General features: G+C 44.5%; 1 protein-coding gene across 1 annotated transcript; it reads left to right on the top strand.

Moving 5' to 3' along the window:
- Positions 1 to 159: 159 nt before the first annotated feature.
- On the top strand, positions 160 to 27,448 carry UBXN7 (UBX domain protein 7). Its single transcript, XM_015638139.1, has 11 exons — positions 160 to 258; positions 3,683 to 3,830; positions 5,958 to 6,025; positions 8,816 to 8,881; positions 10,923 to 11,035; positions 16,541 to 16,687; positions 17,081 to 17,171; positions 18,236 to 18,363; positions 18,615 to 19,008; positions 19,458 to 19,537; positions 22,605 to 27,448. Exons 1-11 carry the CDS (start codon positions 186 to 188, stop codon positions 22,764 to 22,766), a joined length of 1,470 nt encoding a protein of 489 aa, XP_015493625.1. The 5' UTR covers positions 160 to 185; the 3' UTR covers positions 22,767 to 27,448.
- Positions 27,449 to 27,499: the final 51 nt, after the last annotated feature.

Raw genomic sequence — 27,499 nt, 5'->3', positions numbered from 1 at the left:
TGGGGGGGAAGGACGACCTTGCCATGGCAACTGCCGCCTCCCGAGGGGGCGGGGCTCATTACCACGGCAACCGAGACCCCGCCCCTCACGGCGGGTGGGGGAATGGGCGCGCGCGCGGGCGGTCCACGCACATGCGCAGTGCGCGCCGGCCGGCGGCGCGTGTGTTGTGCTGCGGCGGCGGCAAGATGGCGGCGCCCGGGGGTTCGGCGGGCGCCGCGGCGCTGAGGGCGCTGGTCCAGCAGTTCACCGCCATCACCGGTGAGTTCGGGGTGCGGGGCGCGCCGAGGCCGCCGGGCTTCCGCGGGAAGGTCCCTCCAGGCCCCCACCGCCGGCGGGCTGGGAAAGAGAGGCGCGGGCCGAGGCGGAGCGGTTCCGGGCGCGCTGCCCCTGCCCCCGGAGCGCTTCCCGCGGGGCGCCGGCGGTCCCAGGGCCTGTCCGCCGGCGCGTCCCGGGCCCGGCCCCGCTCCCTGCGCGGCGCTGAGCTTGCCTGCCTTTGAGCGGTGGCTCGGAAGCTCCTGTCGGTTGTCCCGGTGGCACGGGTCCGTGTTCTGCTCCCTTCCCCTCCCTCCTGCCTGCGCTCCGCTCCGGGAGCCGCTGCCCGCTCCTGCGGGTATCTCTGACGGCCGAGAGGAACCCAAGAGCTGAGCCCCGAGTCCGCCTTTGAAAAAACAGTAATATTCTATAGCGCGGGCGACTTGAGTTCGCAAACGGAGAGAGCTGGTCGCTTTTCCGTGGAAGTTCGCGTCAGGTGACAGCTCTGCTTCAGGTTGTGTACTTGGAGCTCTTGTCCCACTTTGTGTTTAATCTGCTTCGCCGTAGTTACCCCTGGCTGATGGCTTTGCATGTCAGATGCTGCAGGAGTGTTTAATAAAATGCGTCAACTAAACAGCCAGAGAGAAGTGAAACCGCTCTAATTGGGTTGTCTAGACCAGCTCCGTTTCAGTTTGTGTCCCTGTACTTGGACACACTCAAATCCTCAACAGGACGTAAAGAGGGAAATTACTGATCTCTCATCTGTTCCCAAAGAACCTTTATAGAGTAAAGCCTTTGAACAAAAAGAACGTACAGCAAATATATTTTCAGTAATATGTGCCTGTTTGTGAGATATTTGTTAAAACCTCAACCAGAACGGGCAGAGCTGTGCTGGTTTCCTCCTCCTGACACCTTTTATGTTTAGACACATATTTTATGCTTAACATAAGAAAACCCATCTATGCTTTCAAAAATGAAAAAGAAATAGCCTCCTGGGCTTCACCCACCCACTATTAAGTGTAGTTTTGAAGTTTTGTTTTTGTTTTTGCCTTTAACAGAATTTAAGGTTGCATCTAGAAGTGTGTGGAGCTTGTCTGGCTGATGCTGGTGTGGTGTAACAGGTGCTCACACCTCAGTGTTTTGTGTTAGTAGCTTTTTCAACTTGGACTTGTAAGTTTATGCAATCACTCCTGTCTGTGGGGAAAAGGCTGAGGGAATACTCTCCACCGTGAGGGATGAGGAGAAATAGTCCTTGATGCTTTTCTTTGACCCTGGTGGCAGAGTTGTGTTTCTTTGGTGCTCTCATACAGGAAAATACTGCTAAGAGAATGTAACTCTTGCCTGTCTTCCCCAAGGACATGATGGGATATCTGTGAAATTTGCTTTGAAACTTAACAAATATTTAGAATTTGCTGTTTTCCAGCACAAGGACTGAAAGCTTTGATATGCTGCCCGTTTCCTCAGGAATGATGAGGAATCGGTAAAGGCAATCGCTGTGTCAGTGTTTCTTTAAATAATAGTAGAGGGTTGAATTACCATTTTTCTTCCAGTTCTTGTAAATGAATGGCTTTGCACCTCTGCAGTGTGTATTCCAGGCTCATAGGTGTGGTTTCATTGCTACAGTTAACATTGAAAATGCCAAAAAATAGTTTGAGTGTAGAACCTGAACTTCTTGTTATTTTTTTGGGATGTCACTAGTTTTTATTTTGCACTTTCTTCAGCTCATTTGAGGTCTGGAAGTACAGCTGCCTGTCATCCCAGCATGCTTGTTGTGGCAGGTTGGGTGTTTTGGGAAAACAGTTCCTTCAGTCAGTTTGGGTTTCTCTGTGGTTTGTTGTGTAGGTTATTTAGGACTGATTGATCTCCACAGTTTCAAAGTGTATTCTGTGTTCAAACCAGAGCTCTTGAGTCTTTCCCAGAAAATCTGAGAAAGATCTGAGTATGTTTTGCCCAGCCTGATGTTGTCTGTGAGCCTGGTGTTGGGCAAAGTGTTTTTTGTCATTTTGGTGATTTGCTGCAAACTCAGGAAGAATTATTACAGATCCTAAAGCTCTGCCCAGACTGGTGCAGCTGCATTTTACCACTCTTCCTCTCTGCCAGGATTTCTAAAGGAAAATAAGCTCTTTGGCAGTTCACCACCAATGGAGAAGGTGCTGTGAAGAATTGGGTTGCAGGAGGGCTTCTTCTCCTGAGGGAGCTTCTCCTCATGGGGTGGTTTTTGAGGAGAAGCTGGGAGGTAGAGGCTCATCCTCTGAGGAAAGGTGATGTTAGGAACTGTTGCTTCATCCTGAGCAGCAGCATCAGAACTGGGATTATTTGCACTTAAGGTGTTCAAAGCCAGTTTGGACAGGGCCTGAAGCAACCTAGGGTAGTGGAAGTTGTCCCTGCCCATGGCAGGACGTAGAACTGGATGAGCTTTAAGCTCCCTTCCAACCCAAACTGTTCCATGATTCTGTGATGTTAGTCATTATACGAAGAACTCTGTAGACAAGTACTACTTTCTCCCTCTTGGCTGCTATTTTGTTTTTTTTTCCCTTCTTATATAAACTGAACTTCTGCTGGTTTGATTTTGCCTTTCAGCAGAATCTGTAAATCAGAGTGTCTTTTCTTCCATCTCTAAATCTGTTACAAGTGGATAAAAAGACTTAGCAGCTGATTTAATACTCTTCCTGCTAAAATGTTAAGTCAGGTTTTCATTTTTCTTTGTATATGCCTGCTTGTGTGTGGAAAGTTCATAGAATGATAGAATGGTTTGGCTCGGAAGGGACCTTAAAGCTCATCTTGTTCTACCTGCTGTGATGGGCATGGACACCTTCCACTGTCCCAGGATGCTCCAAGTCTGGCCTGGAACACTTCCAGGGATGGGGCAACCTGTGCCAGGGCCTCCCCACCCTCACAGGGAAGAATTTCTCTGCAATATCCTATCTGTCCCTGCTCTCTGGCAGTGTGCAGCCATTCCCCCTTGTCCTGTCCCTCCATCCCTTGTCCAAAGTCCCTCTCCAGCTCTTCTGGAGCCCCTTTAGGCATTGGAAGGGGCTCTAAGGTCTCTCTGGAGCCTTCTCTTGTGCAGATGAACACCCCCAGTTCTCCCAGCCTGGCTTCAGAGCAGAGGGGCTCCAGCCCTCACAGCACAATTGGTGGTCTCCTCTGGACTCATTCCAACCATGTACTAGGGAAATGTCTGACCTCTGGAATAAAACTGAGCTCAAAACCCCTCAGTTGGTTTCCACTAGGTTTTCAGTTGCCTGACAGTCCTGACTGCAAGCATTCCCTTCCCCCTGAGCTGTGTATGTTTGTCTCCTTTCGCAGTTGTACTTCAGGGATAAATGGCAGCTGATGAACTGTTCTTCCTAATTATTAATGCTTCGAGAGAGAAAGCTGTTCTGGGCGCTTCCAGTCAAAACGCTGTGATTTCCCTTTGGCATTCCAGGTGCCAGTGAAAGCGTGGGGAAGCATATGCTTGAAGCATGCAACAACAACCTGGAGATGGCTGTCACCATGTTCCTGGATGGAGGAGGGATAGCAGAGGAGCCCAGCACCAGCTCCGCGGCAGTGTCTGCTGTCCGCCCGCACCCCGAGTATGTACCCGGGAGCACGGCTGTGCCAACCAGCCTGTCCCATAAATGTCACAGTGCACAGCAGGCAATTGTCACTTTTCACACTGCTTTGATCTTGTTCAATTGATTGCTCCAGCATTGTTCTGGGTGTTCTGGTTTGTAGACCAGAAGTAAGTCTCTTACACTTCGGAAGTTTTCTGTAGCTTTCACCTGTTTTTTACAAACAAAGCCCAAGTCATTAAAGTAGGGATCCAGTAATAAAAGAGTCTTATTTTTAAATGCTTCAGCAATCTTGTTTTACACTAATTTAGCAGTTAGAAGGTTCTCTTGGTTTGGTTCTTATAAATGAAGCCACCTTACTCCCATTTCATAGATTCATAGAATTTAAGGTTGGAAAACACCTCTAAGATTGTCAAGTCCACCCGTCAACTCAGCACCAGCATGTTTACCACTAAACCATGTCCCCAAGTGCCATGTCTATATATTTATTGAACATCTCCAGGGATTGTGACTCCACCACTGCCCTGGGCAACCCTTTCTGTGAAGAAATTTGCCATAATAACTAACATAAACCTCCCGTGGCACAACTTGAGGCCATTTTATCTCATCCTGTCTCTTGTTACCTGGGAGAAGAGTCTGAATTGTGAGTGTTTTATTGTGGTGGTTTAACCCAGTTTGGCACTGGAAAGACCAGGCCCTGTACACCAGTATTCAGAGGAATTAGCAACTCCAACACCTTCATCAGTCTCTTACATATCAAATGTCTGCAAAGGGAAGGGAATTTCCACTGAAGCATGGCAGAGAGTCTCAGTGCTGCCTATTAATGTGACTGCTTGGGATAAAGGGCATGGTATAAATCACATTCATTAAATATGGTAAATTAAACGTAAGCTTGGCTTTTGTCCTTAGGAAAATCTTCCACTCCAGGATAAAGACAGCTAACCTACAGAGGAGAATCCTTGCCCCTCATACTTCTGAAGCACATGTATAAATTAAAAAAAATTATTTTAGTGCTAACCTTTATAGCTGATGTGAGGTGCATTCCTAATTGAACCTTTAACAAAGTTGAAATAGGAATACAGATTATTCCTATTATTATTGTCTTATTTCTAGACAACTTCCAGCACATCAGTGACTTCAGATTTTTCTTGGAACACTTTCGTTTTTATACTCAACACCCTCCAGGTGCTGATAGCTCAGTGTTCCTCCTAGGACAAGAGAACAGTAAATGTGCAAATGGAGAGTAACTAGTAACAGAGCAAAGATGTGGAGGTTAAGAGCAAGGTTAGTGCATCCTGCTGACATCCTGGGCTGCTTTTTGGAACCTGCATGGTCAAGAGCTGCAAAGTACACACTTCACACCTTGGAAATCTGGGGGAAGAGGCAGTTCATAGACAGGATGTAGCAGTGGATGAATCCTTCTCTGTGTAGATCTGTGGGCTGGGTGACCACACTGTTGTCACAGAGATGCTTGTAACTTTTTTGTGATTTCCTTTCTTCTCCTAACTGTAGTTTTGGATTATCTGTAAGTGTCTGCAAGTATAACTGACTGAGCTGTTGAAATGTGAGAGAGCCCAGTTATGTAAGCCAAGAACTGCTTCAGAAATGGGGCAAAATGGCCATCTTGACCTTGTTTTCCTTCCTCTGGAAAAGAGAGAGGTGGAACTTTCAGGTGGAAGCAAAAAGTCTTCTGACAGACAGAAGCTGGTAATAAGGAAGATAATTTTTTTTCTATGTAGCTAACAAGGAAAGTAGGATGGCAAGTGGATTATTTAATGTCTTTTGCTAAGTTTTTAGAAACTTCCACGTTCTAATAAAGCTTTTCAAGAACAAAATATGTTTATAGTAGACTGACAAAGCCTGGGATCAAGTCACTCAGGGGTTTTCATAATGTTCTATCAGAGGTCATCCATGCCAGCTCTCAGTGCACAGGGTACCATGTCCGTCAGCAGTGCCATGAGTGGGAACAGGTGCTCCCTCAAGGTCCCACTTAATCCCAAACTTCTTCATTCTGTGCAGTGGTACAGCAGTATCTTTAACTGGTTCAAGTTGAAGGAGCCTTGGGGCATAACAAAATGTGGTTTGTACATTTCTTGGAATATTACTGTCTCTTTGATATTTTCTGTTTTGTTTCTTCTCCTTTGATAGGGATGAAGTACGAGCTCCAATTCCTCAAAAGCAGGAAATCTTAGTAGAGCCTGAGCCCTTGTTTGGAGGTAGGCTTGTGTTCTTATTTTATTTCTGCTTTCTTTACCTTGAAGTGAGCTAAGTGACAAAAATGAATCAAAACTTGTTGAATATGAAGAAATAACACCAGTGGTATTGAAAACCTCACACGTGAGAGATGCTTTATTCCCAGGGGTAATAATTTGCTAAATCTTGTTTCGTGAGACTTTGTGAGGTGGCAGGCAGTTAATTAAGTATGCCTCTGTGTTCTGGGGGCCCAGAACTATGGGGTACTGCTGTGGAAATGTTTGAGGTGCTGGGATGGAAGATGGAGCCTTGGCTGACGAGTGAAAATGAAGAGGACAAATGCCTGTGTTTCGAGGAGATGACTGATCAGAAAGAATGGCTGAAGTGTGTGATTGCTCATACCCATCTCCATTTCTCATGCAGGAATTTAATTTGCTCTTTAAGCTGTGCTTAAATCTGTTTTTGTTGTCTGTGTCCTTCTCATGTGGACCAGGTCATTCCTGGGCCGGCCTTTGCCATGTCAGATGGATTGAGAGCTTTGCCCTTTTTGCTGAGGAAGGCTGTGCAAGTGCTCATCACTGCAGTGGTCTCACACCCATGGGAAATGCTCATTTTGATAATTTAGTTCCTGTGTTAGAAAGGAGTAGGAATCCAAGCTTCAGGTTTACCCCAGAGCTGATTTTGTCTTCTGTTTTTCAGCATCAGGATGCAGAAGCTGAGGGGTGGTTCAGAGGGCAACACACAATGCCAGGCAGTATAGGTGCACACCACTTGCCTTTTTGCTGTACTTGGACAGATAGCAATATTAGCTTTTCTAGTTTTATTCCTTGTAATAATTTTTTTTCTGTCTGTTCTGGGAGCTGGAAAATTTAGACTCATTTAATATGCTTCAGTCCCCAGTCTCATCAGAAAATGTTTCTTCCTTAGACAGAATACGAACCACTGAAATGGCCTAACTTAACTTCTACATATTGATGTGAGATGCATAAAGCACCAGCAATTTGAAATACACACTCAGTTTGCATTTGGGCAAAAAGGGAATGACATACAAAATATCTGCTTTCATTGAAGTGCTTTTGCAGTTCTGTGAGCTTCATTGATATAATTTCATGACATTCCTCTTGCTTCTGAAAGGCCACCTTGTCAGCAACAGTGAAGCTGGACTTAAAAGGTCTCAGCTATAAGATGCAGTGACATGAAAACAAAGACACACTGTTTATTTAATCTTTGCACTTCCCATCCGGCCTGGATTTTGGAAGTGGGGTGTTTAATAGCAGAGGAGGGCAGTTCTGCAGCAGGAAATGTGCATCCAGAGGAAGATGCCCTGCTGATGCCTCTCTGAAGACAGAGGAGCTCTCTGCACTTTTTCCTGTGGACCAACAGAGTTTTTGAAAAAGATCTATTGACTCCTGTGGCTTGTTAGGATTCAGATCTGCTGACCCTAACACTTGGTCTTCTTACACCTGCCTGTTACATGCTGGTATCAGTCACACTGTCACTGACCATCCACTGACCTGGATCAGTGATTCCCTCCTGGCACTGTCTGTTCCACCAATACCACTTGTGTTTCCTGCACAGAGCATCCTGACAAAGTAGCTGAACCTGAAGAGATAATTGGTCTCAGCTCTAGGGGAGATGGCAGTTTCTGTTTCAGGGGTCATACTGAGGTGGTTGTATAAGCTCAGGTTTTTTCCAGCTGAGAAGGTGACCCTGTGTATTTGTGCCATGCTGGATACATGGATCCCATCATTCAGTATAAAGGATCCTCCTGGACTGCTGAGAGCCTCTTCACCTGTGCTGCCTGGCTCGAACTGAGCCTGGCAAGGACATGCTGTTTTTGCTGAAGTGGTCCTCCAGTTGCTGTTCCAGCTGAGTTTAAGTTGTTCTGAGGTTGGCTTGTGCCTAAGCACTCAGGGTGAAGGAGATACTACTTCCTGGAGATGAGAGGTGTTACTCCCCAGCATGTCCCTTGTTCAGGCTTGCTTTCTTTTCCATGATAGTCTGTATCATCCCATTTCCACTGGATATAGGTTGTAATTACTTTACTTTAATTTGTTTATTATTTATTATGTCTTGTAGTAACTGGGCTTTGAAAGTTCTGTCTTTCAGTTGATAGGAAAGAAGATAATAGCTGGGATAATCTTGGCAGGCAGTTCTGTTTTCCTTCCAAGTGCAGTGTTTGTGCTGTACCTTAGGACTTCAGTAGGACTTCAGGGTGCTATGTCTGATAGCTGCCTGGGCTGATGTCTCTGTCCAGCTGCAGGTAGTCAGTTCTGAAGATTTCCTTGCAAATAGTAATGCTGGAAAAGTGTGCTTGTTGAGGCCAGACAAGAAATTGGGACAGGATTGGAGTTTAGAAAAGAGTACAAATGCATTGTGGAAAAAACAAATGGGCTTCTTTATTTAAAAAATATTTTCTCAAGGGGTTTAATCTTTTGAAGTTTTTCGTCCCCTTGAAGGCCTTGGGTAAAATCTTGACTGAAACTGTGACAAGGTGATACTGTGACAGCACTGCCACTCCATGCTGAAGGGTGTTGGTGAGCCCATCAGGAGCTTTAAGCCTCTCTGTATTGTTGATACATGTTTTGTTTCTGGGCTAAGGCATGCTGGAGGGAGGACATGTTAGGAAATGGAATTTACGAACTACCTTCTGCCTATTTCCATCCATCTCCAGTCCTTCCCAATGACCTTTACTCCTACACCATCCCTGCTTGAGGTTCCTATTCTGTATTCCTGCATGTGTGATGGAAAGTACTAATATGTATTTATTTTGATAATATACTTTTCAAATGATTCTTTAATTTTTTTTTAAGCTCCTAAAAGACGCAGACCTGCTCGCTCAATATTCGATGGCTTTCGGGATTTTCAGACAGAAACCAGTAAGTGTCTACAGATCAGTAAGCATATTTTATTTTGTTATCTTTAATGCATATAAGATGGAGAAATCATTCCTGTTGAAGGCTAGGACAGCTTTCACTTACTGAAACATTTTTAAATTGCCAATTGTGTAGCAGGGTACATTACTAGATGTATAGAATCATAGAATTATGATTATCACAGTATATTCTGTCTGCTTTGGTCTTGCTAACTCAAAAATACCCTTTTTCTGCTCTAGAGGGAACTGAAAAGGGGGAAGAATCCTAACACCCAAATAGAAATTAAATTCATCCACTAGATATTTCTTGGCTAGGCAGTGGACGTTCTGGCACTTGAATTGCATTGGAGTAGCCCTGAGGCATCTTCCTTAGCCACACATGAGGTTCTCATGGCTGTAATTGCTGTTTGCCCTTGGCTGTTCATGCACAGAATCTCCAGATGCCCAAGCACTGGCTGTTACTTCACCCATGAGGTGTCACAGAATGTGATTCTGTGGCAGCACAACAGCAGGTGCTTCACATCTGAGTTATAGCTGTCTTACTGGTGTTGGAGTGTTCTTGAGGTGTAACCAAAGAATCAGTAAAGTTGGGAAAGTCTTCTTAGACTGAGCCTAGCTGTTCCCCCAGCACTGCCCCAAGTGCCAAATCCACACATCTGTTAAATCCCTGCAGGGATGGTGACTCCACCACTGTCCTGGGCAGCAGTGCCAGGGCTGGAAAACCTTTTACCTGAAGAAATTTCCCCTAATAGTCAATCTCAACCTCCCCTCTTGCAACTTGAGGCTGTTTCCTCATCCAGTCACTGGTTACTGGGATCCATGGACCATGTTCCCATACAGTTAGGGGCTGGCTGCCAAATTGAAAATAGGTGTTGATAGTTACTTTCTTTCCCCTTTTCCAGTAATAATGAACACAAGTATTGAAATCGCTGGCAGCTTTGTAAGTGAGAATGCACCATGTACAGAATCAATAACCTTAATTTTTTTCTCACCATCTTCTAGCCTGGTCTAGCAAAGGAGTCCTGGTCTGGCAGGAGGGGGTGGAACTGGCTGATATTTAGTGTCTCTTCCAAACCAAACCACCCTGTGATTCCACTCTTAAGACATTTAGAGATGCCCAACATGTGACAGATGCACTGCAAGGGTTTATGGTGAAACTTTATCATGTTTTTTTGGCAGGACTTTACAGGTGGATGTCACTGTCTGGCTGTCTCTGGAAAAGCAGCCCTGGCCATGAAATTGCAGATTATCTCCTGTCTCCTAGGGCTGCTCCACATGGATGCTTTATTCCCTGTGTGTCTGCTCAGGCATGGTTTTTATGCTTTGGCCCATTGACAGCTCCTTCCACACTGGAAAATTTTTGGCCGTGGGATAGTTATTGCCCATTTCAGCTGACCTGGTTCCATAAGATACATCATCCTGTATCTCCTGTGATTTACCTTTATTGTCCATGGTCATGTCTGAGTAGGAAATGTGTTCTGTATTATTTCAGATGGAATTGATACACTTTAGAAGAAACATCCAAAAAGATTTCTCCATGTAAACTAAATCTGTTTGTTTCTTTATTTTCTGTGGGATTGCCCCACAAACAGCTGATGGAAACACTGCAATAGAAATTTTCCTTTTAAAAGTTATATTGCTACTATCTAGCTCAGTTTCCTGTTTTGAAAGCGTCACTGGGGACAAGTCATAGCTCTTTTTGGCTCCTTTGTTTTCAAATACTGGTATGTGACCCCTCAGGTTTATTAGGATGTTGTTTAAAACTAAAAGCATATGAGAAAGCTGAGGCAGGGTGGTTCTGCCCTTACACACCAGCTAAACTTGTTCAGTGGTGTCTAACCCTGGGACTCTCCATAAGAGATATCCTGGGATTTGTGCTCACATTCTTCACACTAACTGCCCTAGCCTTGTTGTCCCCAAACCTCCTAAGAGCTCGAGAGAATTTCACCCCAGAAGTTCTGTGTTTGAGCATTTAGCCAGTAACAAGTGCCCCTTGTGAGTATGTTTAGTCTAATCCCACTCCCTTTCCTCTTGGGGCTGTGCAGTCCGGCAGGAGCAGGAGCTCCGGAATGGAGGGGCAGTGGACAAGAAGCTGACGACACTGGCAGACCTCTTCAGACCTCCCATTGACCTGATGCACAAAGGCAGCTTTGAAACGGTGAGGGCTCACCTTTGGGTGCAGATCCTTGCAGGGTGGCTGGGGAGGGTTTCAGGATGGATCCATGGCTGGGCAATCAGAAGGTTGCAAAAGACTGGGAAGTGATAAATATTTGATGGACTGCGTATGGGAATGTTGGTCATGTATTGAAGGATTTCACTGATGGTGGTGTCACCTGGAATGGACCCATAGGGATCATCGTGTTCACCTCCTGACCATGCAGACCACATTGTTTTATGTTTCAATATCAGTGTGGCAAATCATATGTGGTGAAGGGCTTCAGTGAGCAAGGGAGGCTGGTCAGAATGGGAAAATTGCATCCCTTGAACTGTCTCCATAGAGGATACAGAAAAAGCTGGAGTAACATTGCTTTAGACAGTTGAGGGAGGACTTTGTGAGGGGCTTTGCAAAGTGTGGTTTGCAGCACAGCCCTGCTGAGAAGCTCTGATGGAGTTAACACAGCTGAGTTGCTTCTGATACCTGAGTAAAAGTATTTGAATGTGGTTTTGCCATCAAGCCACACCTTCATCCTCAGTGGAGGTGTTGCTCTTGTATAAAATCACAGTGGTTGTCTTTTACTTCTGGTGGTGCTAGGGAAAGTATCCCAGAGATACAGACGGTCAGCTTTAAACAGTCTCAGATGTCACCTTTCCGTGTGTGGATCTGTTCCTCAATTATTATGATGTGGATCAATGACTTAACTAATGATTAGAGAACATGCAGGTTGGTATATATTTTTAATTTTTGAATCCGTAATTTCCAGATATTCTTCAGAAATTGCAATTACTACTGAGCTTTCTCCTGGTCATCTTTGAATAGATGAGATTGATGATGGTGAAGGTCATTATTTTTACTGCATGAGAATGCAAAGTAATGGTTAAATAGTACAATACAGATGTTGGAGAACCGACTGCATAAATCTGCACAGCTGACTGAACAAAAATAATATTTACCTTGTTTTCACATGTGCCTTGACTGCCATGCACAAGCACTAGAGCACTGCTGGAGAACTTTTGGTGAAACACTGTGTGCCTTTATGGAGTCTCCAGCTCTCATCCCATTACCCTCATAGCTCTTTTTATGCTTCCCAAATCACCGGGGATCGGTTGCCGTGGCCCCAATTCCTGTGTTCTGAGGGTGCCCTCCACAATCTCCTTAAAAGAATTCCAGCTGTGAAAGGATGCTGGCAGAGAGCAGCAGTGTCCACCTGGGGGAGGAATTTGGTGCAGTGGGAGCAGAGGAGCAGCGTGAAGCAGTTGGTGGTCAGGTGTCCCTGCCTTGTGATCTGTGGTGCTGGGTTTGCTTTAAAAGATGTGTGTTAGGTCTTCCATCTGATAGTACTTGCTGGGCCTGGGGTCCAGAGCTGTTGGTGAAACCAGCAAATGTGTGGTTAAAGGCAGCAGTAAGGGGAATTCACATGGCAACAGCCAGTGCTGCTGCCAGAGCAGTCAGTGAGCACCCTCTGAGTGCTGCTTTGGAGTTTGAGATGGGTGCTCATCTTTCCTTGGGTCTTGCTGGAAACATAAGAAGACTTCAGCAGTGTTGATTGTAGCATCTGTCCCAGTCAAAATTAGTGTCAGAGAGTGAAATAACTGATTGATTTGTTTGTCCTAAGGTCTCTGCATACTTATTCAGTCTTGAAAGGTAATTTAAAAAAGAGGGTGGGCTGGGGTTGGTGAAGGGGTTTGTGTACACTCACATTGCCCTGTTTTGTGCAGTACCTGCGCTCTAAAAAGCTGTACACTTTCTGGTGTTGGCACTCACCTTGCTGTGTCCTTGTACAGTTCCTTGTCCTGTGGGATACCTTTCATTTCACACTGATGCTCTTCAACTTCATTGCAATACAACTCTTCACACCTTCTCACTGTGTTGACCATTTCCCCTTGCATTTTACCTTTTCTGACTGCAAACTGCTCTACTGCTTCAGCCTGAGACAGTGTTGGGCCCCAGTGACCACAGCCTCTAAAAATTCATCTCTAGCAAGCTGCTGTTAGCTTTTCCCTTCTCTGTATGCTGAGATAAATGAATGTAAACCATATGATAAACCAGAGATGCTCATCACATTCCAGATTATCAAAGACTAAATACTGTCATTGCGATGCTTTTGTAGTTAAGCTTTGATCTAAGTGGGGTTTTCTTTCCAGGGCTGGTGTGTGACATGTTCCAGCCTCTGGAGGGGTGTGCAGAAACACTCTGACAGGGTTGAGCCATGTACATTTATCGGAGAATCATTTAGAATTTAGGGCTTTGTTGGCAGGAGTGGTGACATCTGGTCTTAAGTATCTTCGTCACTCATCAGCTGTTACTGCTCTTTGGGTACTTTAAGGTTGTTTTTTGATAGTAAGTACCTGTAATTATCTTTAGTTTCCCCCAAGAAACCTCACTTTTCTTCAGTTACAAGGAAGCTTTGTTACCAGTAAGGCCCAAAAAGTTGTTTCATTTTGACTCAGTAATACTAGCTTTAGGAATAGGTGTGGTTAACTTCATGGCAGAAAAAATTTCAATTGAATGACATTGGGGGGATTTTTTACCTGCTATATATGAAAAAGCATTCTGCTTGACATGCAGAATAGCTTATGATCACTGTCCTTGTAAAGTTCAGTGTGTTACTGACTAAACTATAATTCTCCCATTAATGTGGAATATGTTAGGAGTAAATCACTCAAGTAGAATAAATAAATTGCACACCAAACATGTCTGATGGAGAACAGTATGGTTTTCTTCTCATCTCAGACTGATTTCAGGAATTGCAATTGTTCTCTCTACATGCCTGTGATGTGAGAGATGATTGAATTTGGGGGGACACACCAAATTGACTTAGTTTGCACTTCTTGTGGCAGAGATGGTTCTGGTGTGGGCAGTTCTGTGCTTAACACTCAGCAGGGTTTCAGTGAAGTGACTGAATGTCACATTGCAGAGTTTCAAGTCTGTCTATATGATTTTTTTTTCCCATTTAACCATAACCTTTTTTAGCTGCTCCTGGCTCTACAGCTGAGACTGATGGTTTTTTTGTTTCTACTTAAAAAGCAGCAATAATTTGAAAGCTGATCTGGTCACTGTATTCAGATGGAGCAATTACCTGTGGATAAGGTGCTTCTAGCCTGGTTTGGGTCAGCACAGCTGTGGCTCAAGAGTGCCTGGGTGCTGAAAAGATCTATATCCTGCCCCAGATAGGAAGGAGAAGTGTGGCCCAAATAGGAGATTTCTTGTTTGATAATGTCCTGCTCTGACTCTCTGTCAGCTGTTACCTTCCACACTGAGTCACACACATGTCCAGAGGGTCACAAGGTGCTGGCTCAAATTCCTTCTTCTCTCTGTTGCCTTGAAAGGATTGCATTTCAACAAAACTGAGCCAGCAGGAACCACCTAACATTTTTAAATCATACATGTTCAGAGAAGTCAAATGAGAGAAAAACTTACTTTTAGTAGTGCAAGAGTTACACAGGGAGATCCAGCACTGAGCGTAAACCAAGTCTTGTCTCACAGATTGTCTCACTGGGTTGCTGGTTTGCTGCCCTAAGTTGTAATGATGAAATATGTGACTGGGCAGAAAGGGCAAAGGCACAATGAGGACAGATTGGGTTGGTTTGGGTTGGTTTTTGCATCTGGGCTCCACTGGCTGTGCTCTCAAAGAGTGGCTGTCCTGTACTGCCCTGTCTGGGGGCTCTGTGAGTGCCTGGCACTGGCCTTTATACCTCAAAGGAGGAGGGGAATGGGGGGGAGCACTTGATGTTGGATCTAAATCCATCAGGTCCCAGCTTTTGGGGTACACAGGCCAGGTCTTGAGCCTTCACTTGTTGCCTTATCACTTGCCAAAATGACCGTGATATAATAAAATATAACATAATCTCCAGATCCACAGTGTTTCTTCTCCTCACACTCTTGTCCTTCCACCCACTTGGAAGAACCCCTGGAGCTGTGTAAGAGCTGTGTGTGTGAGATACCAGTTTAGCTGTGTCCTTTTAAATGTTAAATCCAAAGTTTGCTTTTAGAAGGAAGTTAAAAATAGTTTCAAAAGCTTTGCCTGTTATGCAGGTGAAAACTCAGTTTTTCAAATTTTCTCTGTAGAATTTTCTGCTTGCATCCTTCCAAGGCCCTCAGCTTGACAGAGGAGAGGTAGAACCAGAGGTTTTAATTAATATTAAAAGACATACAGAGTGAGGATAGAAGAGCGAGATGCACTTTCCAGCTTTCTAATTACATATTTTTGGGAGTGTTCTTGCAAGTCCTTTAAATAAAAGCATGACAATTATATTTAAGACCCTTGCCAGTTACTTAGGTGTCACCTTCCCCACTTTTCTCACCTGGTGACCTGAATTCTGGCAGTATAAATTAGTGGTAAGTAGTTAGTGTGAGGCCCCTTATGAGAACGGGACTATTCATGCTTCTACCTTAATTTTTTTTTCCTTTGAATAATACAAAAGCTGCCTCTGCAGGGCACTTGGCCACACAGGCTGACTTAGCAGGCTGAGGTTCTTGCCTTGGTGAAGCTGAGTGTGTGGAGTTCACATGTCTATCTGTCACACAGTGGACAGGCAGACTGTTCCAAACTGCATTGGCTAAAATACATTTCAAAAGTAAAAATTTTGGTTTGGGTAATAAAGTAGTGCCCAAACAGCAAAATCTTGCATAATATCTTGATTCCCCTGAATTTTTTTGTCCTTTGAATTCCTTAACAGTAGATTACCAGCAGGATGGTGAGCATAAATTTTAAATTTTTATTTTTTTAAAGCAGAGAGAGTTCCTATGCCAGTTCCAGTCTTTCCAGGTGGTAAGAGCATTCCTGCTGTTGATCTAGCCCTCTTTTTTTCAACAGGTATGACAGTTCAGCGATCAGAATTACATTCTTGATCAAACTCCTACCATTAACTTGCAACCAAGCAATCAGACAGTGCCAGCTTTGTGACTCAAACCAGTAAGATTTCTTCCTGCGCCTTCCTGTCTCCCTCCCCATTTGCAGTCTGGATAAGCAGCATCAAAAAAGGATGCCTAATTTGGCAGTTGGACAGTCACAGAGTAACTCAAAAGTTGGAGAGAAAAAGAAAACACACAGAGAAGGGGTCCTGTTGAATCAATGCAAGTCCTCTGTCAATTATGCAACCTACTTACCTAGATGGTCCACGGGTTTATCTTTAGACTGAGCAGGTCTTTGTTGTCACATCAGTGGGACTGACTACACTTTTCCCTGAGTAAATACTTTATTCAGCATCGCCACGTGTGTCCCCCCTCTGAGTTGCTTTTCCCACCCTGTGCTTGGCTTGTTGAAATCCAGCAGCTCTGTTCATCGATGTGATTCTGTAATTCAACCAGGCTCATTTAAAACAGATCCTTCAGCCCTGCCTTCTGTTTTGTGGGTGCCTTTTCACTAGCTCTGTCCATCCTCCTCACTGTGAAAGGGTTTGGTGGAAGGTCTGGCAGTGGTAGAAGCCATCTCTGATCATTGCTGGCATCGGTGGTATCTGGCTCTTCATCCTTATCTAACCAAGCTTTTCCTTCTGCTTCCAGGCCAAGGAGTGTGGTCAGATGCAGAACAAGTGGCTCATGATAAACATTCAAAATGTGCAAGATTTTGCCTGCCAGTGCCTCAACCGTGACGTCTGGAGCAACGAGGCTGTGAAGAACATCATCCGGGACCACTTCATTTTTTGGCAGGTGAGGAATTGCCTGGGGATGGATGTGTGGGTAACTTGGTGCCTTGGTAGATGGGACAGTGGGGAAAAAAATTGATTTCTTTGGAAAAGGTGGAATTCTCTTGGCAAACCTGCACAAAAAATGTATTTTGTGGAGTGTATGTAGTTTATGGGTGGAGATGTAATTCATGGATATGCATTTGAGGGCATAAACTGCCTTTCACTTGTGCAATCAGGATGTTACCATGTAGTTTCTAATACATGGAGAGCTAGAGGCTTAATTCCAGCTTGTCAGAGTTACTGAGAGCTATGTGTGCCATTTGCAATTTACACTGTAGAAGAGAGAAAAACTGCATTTTCAAGCTACAGCTTGTTTGTGTTCCCTCTCCAGCCACTAATCTGCCGAATTTTGTAGGTGTACCATGACAGCGAGGAAGGGCAGCGGTACATACAGTTCTACAAATTAGCAGACTTCCCTTATGTCTCCATCCTGGATCCCAGGACAGGTAAGACAAGTGGCAGCTGGTTTACCTGGAGTTACCCCATGGGAAGGACTGACAGTTGTAGGCTGGAATACCTTCCACTGCAGTTTGTGTTACATTGGGCTGAATAATCTCTTCAAGACCTGAAGGACTGACTCAGCGTGTTCCCAGAGGAACTAAGGCAATAAAACACCCAAAACTTGCAAAAATTTCATGTATTTGAAGCTTAGCGAGTATTTTGCTTAGAAAGTGAAAATAGTTCCATCTGGTGGAAAAAACTCTGAATTCTTTTTTTTTAAGTCTTTCCAGAGCTTCTTGAAATCATGTGGTGAATAACTACAGTATTTGTAATTGCTGCATGAAATCTGCTTTCTGCTCCTCCCACAGAGCTTTATGAGGCTCAGCAATGACTTTAAATTGCATCTTAATTTTGAAATACCATTTTGGCTTTGACTTTTCAGTTTGTTTTGCTTGTTTTTTACCTCAAACTTCTCCCTCTCCCTCCAGCTCTTTCAAAGTTGTTGCTTTTTCTTTTGTATCCACCTGCATCTTTTATCATCATATAATGCAGCTGCCTGGTTATAAAATGTTGGTCTGTCCTCCTGTTTCTAAGAACTGAAGTGATAGTGTCTGTGATCAGAGCTGAGACCTCTATGTAGCTGACTTAAACCACACAAAAATTAAAAAATAGGTGTTTTTTAATGTTGCAACTGAAGTTAGAATATTCTTCTTAGCACTTCTGGTAACAAATGCTGTCTGCCAAGGGTTAGAATCAATTAAGCAAGATTGGATAAATGCTTCTTCATAAACTCAATGGTTTGGTGTTTATTCATTTGAGGCCAAATTCACCATTCTGTGCTCACATTTCCATAGATAAAAATAAAAGAATGGAAATAAACTGTGTCTGTATCCCTGTCTGCCCCTTTTCAAGGGAGTGAAAGGAGGAAGCTCCATAATTATCAGGCGGTAGCCTGTGGGAAGCTGCAGTTCCTCAAACAGGGACTCTTGCAGCATTGAGTTGGAGTGTTTGACCACTAAACTGCAGCATTTTGCTGAAATTTTAATTGATGCCACCTTTTGTTCCCTAGGCCAGAAGCTTGTGGAGTGGCACCAGTTAGATGTGACTTCTTTCTTGGACCAAGTGACCGGGTTCCTGAGCGAGCACGGCCAGCTGGATGGCCACTCCAGCAGCCCTCCCCAGAAATGCTCCCGCTCAGTAAGTGTCAGGGTCACTGTTTGTGCTTTTGGCACTTGGGTTGGGTTTAGTAGTTAGAGTGTGAAAGGAATATTGATTACTGCATGCAGAACTCCAAGAAGAAGCCATTACGTAGTTACAGCATGCCTAGCTTTCCCTGCTGTGCATTCCTGAAAGATTTAGTGGCTTCCCTTCTGGAAGACTGATGTCCTTTTGGTTTTCAGTACATCTTTGAAGGCAGTTGTGATGTATGTGTTGTCTGCATCCCACAGGAGAGTCTCATTGATGCCAGTGAGGACAGCCAGCTGGAAGCTGCCATCAGAGCCTCGCTGCAGGAGACACATTTTGATTCCTCACAGGCCAAGCAGGAGAGCCGGTCGGATGAGGAGTCAGAGTCAGAGCTTTTTTCTGGAAGCGAAGAGTTTATTTCTGTTTGTGGATCCGAGGAGGAGGAGGAGTCGGAGATTCCAGCCAAGCTGAGGAAGTCTCCACACAAGGACTTGGGGTATAAAAAAGAGGAGAGTCGGAGGCCTCAGCCTGAGCCCTCTGCAAGGACTGAGCCTGGGACAACATCAAACCACAGAGTCCTGCCCTGCATCAATGCGGGAGCGCTGGAGGAGTCACCTGACAAGTCTGAAAGTACGTTCCGGGGCCTGGACGTGAATGGTAAGTGCCCATTTTTTGTGGCTTTTGTTGTGGCTTTTTTGCCTGAAACTGTTCATAGGCTGCCAAGCCTGGTTTCCTCCCTTCTTTTAAAAATCCCTTTTGCTTTCCTACCTCCTTGCCAGCAGACATGTGAGAGACTCACCAGCAGCACCACTCGGGCACAGCAATGCCTGTAGAGCCCTCTGGGTCCCTGGGCTCATGTCTTGCCCGGGAGGAAAGTCCACTCTGGTGTAACACAGGTGCAGTGTGCTCTGGGCATGCTGGCTGGGGTCACTCACTGCTGCTTTGGAAGGGTCCTGAGCCTGGTGTGTGTATTTTGAGCATTGTGGTAGAAATTTATCTTGTGTTTGTCTCCAGTGCCTCAACCTGCTGTGCTGTCCCTCCTAAAATCTACTCAGGAGCTCAGCTCAGCTGCCCTGGTGTTAACTTGTGCTAACTTCTTTGTGTAGGACCAAAGGCACAGCTGATGCTGAGGTATCCAGATGGAAAGAGGGAACAAGTCTCACTGCCTGAACAAGCTAAACTTCTGGTGAGTGGAGTTAATGGGAATTCTTGTCTGAGTAGAGGAAGGATGAAACTGGAGATTTTCTGTGCCTGGGGTGACACTGTTGAAATTGGATCTAGTGGGAGAGGTGTATCCAGGGAGTGCTTGCACTGTGGTCTGTGTCATTCCTCTCTGATAGCTACTGGCTCTGTCTGTCTCCACTGCAGCTTGGGTTTTGTGTACACTCCAGTGTCTTCCTCAATCCCTACACTGTTCATTTCCATTATAAAATTACTCTAAATGGCTTTTGCCTTAATTGTTAATTGCTGTAAAATGCTCTCAGCTTTCTCATTTCTGGGGCTTTGTTCTAAAAGTAGTTGGTTCCTATGGTAAAATCAAAGGCAAAACTCTTCATTCTCATTCTCCATCTCTCCCATCATACTTCTACCCTCCGTTCTGGATGTGGATGTTGGAGCAGACTTCGGAGGAAGTTCTCCCAAAACAAATTTATTACAGTATTATTTAATTACTGTGCCTCAGGTGTGCGTGTCAGCTGTGCTTTGGGCTCCTTACCTTGGAGAAGTCCATGTGAATGGCATTTCCATCAAAATTTTGCAGGTGCTTACCTGCAGAGTGAGTGTAAAGAGGTTACTGTGCTCCTGTTTGCCATAAGTTTTCAGGACACGGTGGCCAGTTAAGCTCATTTAAATGTAATCAATCTAACAACTGGAGTCATAGGGAAGACAAAAGCACACCTCCTCAGAAGGGTATTGTGTAGATTTGGGAGAAAAGTGTCCTGTGTTACAGAAAATGGGGCTATTGCCTGGCCAGCAGCTCTAGGAATGTACAGTATCCTCAGCACATGTTCTCATCCTTGACTCTCCTGCTTTAAAATAACTGGAAAAAAAATCTTGAGTGCTTTTTCAATGCAGCTTGTTAAGTAAATTTGCATGTATTATTAAACATGTGGCAGTTTTGAATACTGAAGCAATTCATTTAGGCAATGAGATAGAAAAGGTAATATTGAAATATCCCTGATAATCCTGACTTTTGGTTTGGCTCTTTTTATGGACTGTGGAAGTTGAAAGAATTTTATGTCAGCATATGATTTTCCTTCTGCTCTGCATTCAGCAGAGGAATTTAGCTGAGTCAAAATTTGTGGGTAAAGACATCTTTTGGTTGCAGAGCTGAGCAAGCAGTGTTTGTTCTTGTCTCATATGATATTCTGGAGCCTTTCAGTTAGATCCAGATTGAGTCTCAGGTGTTTCTTTGTGAGCATCATTTCCATACTGATTTCTTTCAGCCTTTAGTTGCTTCCATTTTAAAGCTGGCCAGAACTAGCAAAAGAAATTGCTTAAGGAGACAGTTGCACTTCAGGAGTTTTAACTGATGATACTCCCCAACACTGCTTTTAAAAATACTTTATTTTTAGTCATTGTGTTATTATTGATCAAGCACTGTCTTCTCTACACATCATTTCCAAGAGATGCTTATGCTTCCAATAGTATCATGATGCCATTTCTTCCCCTCAAGCAAAAAAAAAAGAAAAACCAAAAAAAAACAAAAAGAAAGAAGGCAACACTGCCTCACTGCCTTTTTATAGAAGCAGTTGCTCATTGTGTGCAAATTAAGTTGACTTTACTCTGTTCAGCAGCTCAGCCCACATTCTGAATACCTCTGGTTTGCTAAGTGTTTCAGGTATGCAGGGAGGACTAGCCTGTGAAGGGCCAGGGAGGGATGTGGGCAGGAAACCTGACAGGATATTTAAATTCAGTGGTTTCTAAAGGAATTTTGATAATCTTTGTTGCCTGAAAAGGAAATCTTCCTGTTCATTGCATTCCCCATCTGACACAGGCACTGTGTTCTGCAGAGCCTTTGGAAACCAATCCAGGTAAAGGAGGACGTTGGGGCAGTCTCCTCATGCCAAAGGGGTGTAGATTTTGATAAATTTGGAAGGAATTTCCTTGCTGGTACTTGCCCTTTCAAGCTGAGTGAGGCTGGAAGTTTGGTGTCTCAGTCCCGCCATCACCGAATCACAGGGTAGCTCAGGGTGAAAGGGGCCTTAAAGCCCATCCCACTCTATCCCCTGCCATGGCAGGGACACCTTCTACTATCCAAGGTTGCTCCAAGCCACATCCAGACTGGCCTTGGACACTTCCAGGGATGGTGCAGCTTCTCTGGGCAGCTGTGCCAGAAGGGTGCTGTGGGCTGCTGTGATTTACTGGCATGAGTTGCCCACCAAAACAATGTGAATATTATTGATAGGAGCCCCTGATTTGTTCACACTTTTTGTTACTTACAATTTATTTTTTCTTCCTTTCTTACAAAAGCTACAATTTCTCCTGCCTACATCTTGCTCTGTTGCTCTGTTATCTTCTTTTCTTCTGCCAGTCCCCACTTCTCTGCCCCTCTCTGTTCGTGCTTTAGGTTCCCAGCTTCCCTGGTGAACTTGGGAAATCTCTCTCAGCACAGCACAGACATGGACTCTTCCTGACATGTTTCTTGGGATGTAAGCCCCTCATCCCAATGCTCTGCATCCTGCCCCAGTTGCTTCTGTAGGCAGAGAAGCCAGTGAATTGAAAAGATCTTTAGAAATCTGAAATCAAACAACCCCAAAATCTCCTGCTTCCTGAAGGCAAGAAAAAAAAATTAATAAAATTTCTGCATTTATTTTGGTCAATGCCACCTCACCAAAATGCTTCTTTGGTGGTTTTTAGCTTTAGGGTAAGGACACTATCTGATAAACAAATGAAGGGGCTTCTACTTTGGGTTATTTAAGGCTTTTTTTTCACATTCTATTTGACTGTGACTTGAATGTGTGGTATGGAATTGAGCTCTCTTGCATTAATGCACTGATATCTATAGTTTTATGTATAGTTTACCTTGTGTGTAAAGAATCCAGTAAGGGATCACTGGTAATTAGTTTTTGTGATTAATCATACCATGTGTGGGTGAAATTAAATGTTAAAGAATAAAAGGGTCTGTGCTCTATGCAAAATTTCCAAAATTTAAAATTTTATTTGTTCATTATTACAAATTTCCTTTTTAAAGGAAAACAGAATTTATTTTTTTTTTTACATTCTGACACTGGTTTACCTTTCTTTTTCCCCAGGCTCTTGTGAAACACGTCCAGTCCAAAGGATACCCCAATGAACGTTTTGAACTGCTCACCAACTTCCCTCGGAGGAAACTCTCCCACCTGGACTATGAGATCACGTTACAGGAGGCAGGCCTGTGTCCTCAAGAGACTGTCTTTGTGCAGGAAAGGAATTAGCACTGTGGCCTGAGTTCTCCCAGCCTTCCTCCCTCTCCTCTTTGCCTGGGACAAGAGTCGTTAAATATGCAGTTAAGGGTCGTGGGATTGCAGTGCTGGAATCAGGCAGCTGGCTGGCCCTTCCTTCTCCTTCCTCCTCTCTCTCCCTCCCTTCTCACACTCTAGTGACCAAATGAGAGTGCTCAGAGTTTTATTTTCTTCCTCAGCTGCAGAGAGCATTGGGAAGAATACCTTTCCTGTGCTTTCCTGGAATAAAGTAAAACAGTTATGTGTGTATCCAGCATGCTGGAGCTTGGAGTGGCCATAATACACAAACCTTTCTCGCTGCTATTCTTAAATCTGGTTTGTTTAATTTATTTTTGAAAAGATTGTGTGATAAGGCACAGAAGCATCTCTGTAAGGACAGACATAATCTTCAGGACAGTCTTTGCTTTGTTTGGGTTCCCCTACAGAAAAGGTCTCCATTAACCTTCCAGCCTTTTCTTATGCAACACTCTGGTTTTGGAAAGGAGTTGGGTTGAGCTGTGGTAAAATACTCTGGCCCACCTAATTCAAAGGCTTCTAGTTGGCCTGCATGTTTTCCTCCTGCTTTAAATTGCCAGTGGACATAGTAAAAAAACCAACCACCCCCCCAGAAATCCAGCTGTGCTCCGTATGGGATTGACTGCTTGGCCCAGAGGGAAAGCTGTGAGTCCAATGCTGGAGCAGACCCAGCTCCTTTGTGGGAGTGGGTGGGTTATCCATGTTCTCTTCCCAGCATCCTCAAAGTGTCTCCTTACTTGCTCTCAGGATTTTGCAAATGACAAAGGTACTGTAAAGGCTTTGGATTCTCTGAGAACACCTCCCACAGAGACTTGACTGTCAGTTGGCTTTTTTCCTTGTCACAGTTGGTGGTTATGGGGGTTCTACAGCACTGACAACATTAAGCATCAATTGATGCTTCATAAAACACTTCCCAGCCTGATGGCTTGAATTCCCTGGGATGACTTTTATTCTATTTCCATGCTGATCTACTGTAACTTACCTCTAAATTTGGAGGGCTGCATGGAAAACTGCTCCTTGGTGCAGGCTTTCCTTTCAGCTGTGGAAGCTGGCACCACAAGTCAGTGCCCTGATTTTCCTCCAGTGTCTTCTCTAGACATGGAGCTGTTGGTCAGTTGGTGTTTCAGCAGATGTTCCAGTGGGACAGGAATTAACTGGCACAGCCCTCAGCACAGTGTGGTGGATTTGTGATTTGTGTATTTACAACTAAAAACTCAGTTTAACACGGTTTTCAATTGCTGAGGAGAAAGGCACATGGGACCTGGCATAACTGCTGACTTTTTCTGCCACTCTCAGATGATTGTCCTTGTTAAAGACTTTAGTAGTCAGAAATTTGCATATTCCAATTTTTCAAGATATTTTGCCTTTGATTTCATACTAGCATCTGTATTTTGGGACCTTTAAATGCAAGAGATGACAGAAAATGTCTGGTGTCCCCCATGAACCCATGAAAACTTCAGCTCACAGCTGTCTCCTGCTCCTAATTGAGGTTTGACGTGTAATCATGCAATTGTATAAATTGATTTCCCTTTCTGCTGCAGGATGTAGTGTCAGGAAAGCAGAGTCTCATCTCAGTTTTCTGATCAGTGGTTGATGTGACACCAGATGTCATCTTTGGTTTGTAAAGAGCCCCAGGTGTGGAGGCTGCTCCCAGCATGGGGAAGTGAGGGAGGTCTTGTGTTTGGCCTGTGAACAGCAGTGGCACCTCTAGACTGAAGGATCCTTTAGTTCCTGGATATCCAGATCCTGACTTGCATTTCCATGTAGAACTAAAGCTTCATGAAGCAGCTCCAGCTGTCTAGTTGGAATAACAAGTCCCAGGTGTGGTTTATTGGTGCCTTCCTTCCCCTGCCCCTCCAAGGCCTGCTCTTGTGTATGGGGCTGGGCTGTGTAAGGAGACCCAGGATTGTTCAGACAGGGGAAAGGAGATAGGGAAGTTGAAGATCTACACTGAAAATGGCATTTTCTTGTGGTTTCTAGGAGTTTGTTCTGTTCCAGGAAACTGATCCTGGGTTGGGTTTTTCTGTTTCTGTGTCACAGTGTGTTTTTTTCCTATTACCTTTCTTTTGCTTTGCTTTAAGAGCAAGGAACAGAAAAAAATTTAATGAATAGGTATCCCTGCAGTTGGCTCTTGTCTTTGTTCATTCCCCCGTCTCTCCTTCCCAACCTAAACCCAGTGGCATAGATCAGCTGTGCTGTGGGGGCTGAAATCTGATGAGGAGCTGCACCAACCAGGATACAACCTCTTCAGTTCTTCATCCCTTTGGAGAAATGTTCTGCTGGCCTGAGGAATGTGGTTGAGAACATAAATCACATCCTGCCTGGGACAGCTCGTGGCAGTGAAGGTGCTGGGTTGGGTAATGTTTAAAGAGTCTTTAAAGAGTCACTTCTAGATGTAAAATCTGAAGCTCAAATTGCTGGAAAAAATGTGTTAAATTTGATTGGGAAATACAGTGTTGAGCTGTGAAGGACAAAGGAAACCAGTCCTTCAAAAGCTGTGGTTTGTAGCTTCCTGTGGGTGTCATTTGGTCAGGATTTGCTTGTGGTGCTGCAAGAGCTGGTGGGGTTGGAGGAGAAGCAGTGCATGTAGGCAGTGGAGGTTTTTCTGACTGGAGAGCTGGTCAGGGCTGCCATGGTTGAAGCTGGAGCTCCTTGCTGCTGGTGGAGATGTTCCCTTTGCCTGTCCTCTATCTAACACAGCTTTGTTTTGGGATGTAATGTCCAGTGGTCCCAGTCTCAACCAGGATCCTGAAACAGAAGGTGAAACAAGCTCTGGCTTTCCATGCCAGGTGCAGCTGACACGTTTACTTCCCACTTCAGAGGCCCACAGAAGGATTTTGGATCTTTCTGATGCTACATGCTTTGAAGTCAAGCTAATTGACCAGCCTCAACCTCACAGCATTCTACAGGCAAGTAGAAGCTGGGCCAAACATTTCTGGCCATACTTGTGTGATTTCCTTCAGCCTTTGAACTAAGGCTATGATTTCTGACGTTCATGGACTGCAGTGAACTGGTAAATCAGTTCAGTTAACACCACTGATCTTAGAAGAGTGTCCAGGATCTGCAGGTAGCCTTGTAAAATACAGTTGTCTGTAAAAGGCAGCCAGATGTACCATTATTCCTAAGTAGATCTAAACAGAAATTTTCCATCAGCTCTTCCCAGAGCTCTCTGACCTTCTCCTCACTGTTAGGGGGAAGTGACACCTCTCCTTTGTCCAGATTGTGTTTCACAGGGTCCACATCCTTCAGAGCTGATTTGTACACTCAGCTTGCCCTGGCACTGGTGCTGTGGTTTGTACCTTTGCAGAAAATGGGTTTGGTTCAGGTTTTAGAAACTCAACCTCTCTGCTGAAATTTCTCAAATTCCTGTTCCTGTCAGAGCACTCAGCCTCTTCACTGGGACTTGAGCTACAAGGGCTAAATTAGAACCAGTTTTCTTTTGGGGGTGGGGTGGCATTTGTCAGGTAGCAAACACTGCAGAGATGCTTGAAATGTGATGGATTTTTGGTAAACTATATAAAAATTCAATGCTAACATAGGGACCTGTGTAGGAATGTCCGTCTGAGTGGCAAGATCTGTGTCATTTCAGGGCCTTATTCATTTTTATTCCTTTTCATTTGTATTAAATGTCACTGCTTCCTTCTGGTTTAATCCCTGTTTAGTGAAGTTGATAAAAGTCTGGTGTTCCAAGAGGAGGAGGGATGGCAGAGATGTGCTTTAGGTGGGTGAAGTGCACAGTCGCTGTCCTTAAGGACTGGCTGTGCATTGTCTGGCTGTTCCCATAGGCTCAGATCCAGCCTCTGCTCTATCTCACCTTTTCTATTTATTCATTTTCACAAGTGATTTTCTATAAAGGGAGCAGCTCCTGTTTCAAAGACAACAAAAACTGATGCTGAGCCCTGTGCTGGCTGTGTTGTTGAAGTACCCACAGGCCTTTGTGGATTTGGAGCTGGGGAGGTTAATGGATGCCTTTTCTGTGATAACTTTTATTTCTGTCTCCTCTTGTTGGTGGGTTGCTTGGTGTCTGTGCACTCCCAACAAACAGAGCCATATGTATTTACACACACAGGGGTTTAGTCAGAGACTGCTGCACCTGACAGCAGTGCCTCAACCTGCCTCGAGTTATCCACTGTGTTCCATGGGCACCTCGTGAGTGAGGACAGAAATTGGGGATTTGGTCACTGTCTGATCGCTGGGAGTGTCTGCAGTGCAGAGAAAAGTCACTTTGTAACTGCTTATGAAATGGTGCCCAGATTGAAGGTGTAGAACTGAAACTGTGGAGCAGGGGATGAGGTACTATTTTATAGACCAGATTTATATGAAGAACATCTGGGTAAAACTCAGCTCAGAGACAGCAGGACTTTAGGACAGATGACTTTTTAAGAATGAGGCTGTTTCCTGGAACTGGAGAACATCCAGTCAGGGACAGCTTTTCACAATGGTCACTTTCTTCAATAATGGCAACTTCACATGGGAGGAGGGAGAGGATTAATTTGGAAGTTTTCAGCTCACTGTGCTGGGAAGGACCAAACTCAAGGAAACCTCTGATCTATATACACAACTGCTGCATTTTTTATAAATATATGTAAATGTCCTATTGTAATATTTGATCCTGGAAATAAAACAAACTGTTTTCAGTAGCTTTCTTCAGCTCTTGGTTTTTTGGGGTGGGGTTTATTTGTTGGTTTAGT

Source organism: Parus major, chromosome 9 (assembly GCF_001522545.3).
Source record: "Parus major isolate Abel chromosome 9, Parus_major1.1, whole genome shotgun sequence".
Classification (NCBI taxonomy): Eukaryota; Metazoa; Chordata; class Aves; order Passeriformes; family Paridae; genus Parus; species Parus major.
Note: the sequence above shows the minus strand (reverse complement) of the source record. Positions and strands in the feature narration are given on the sequence as shown.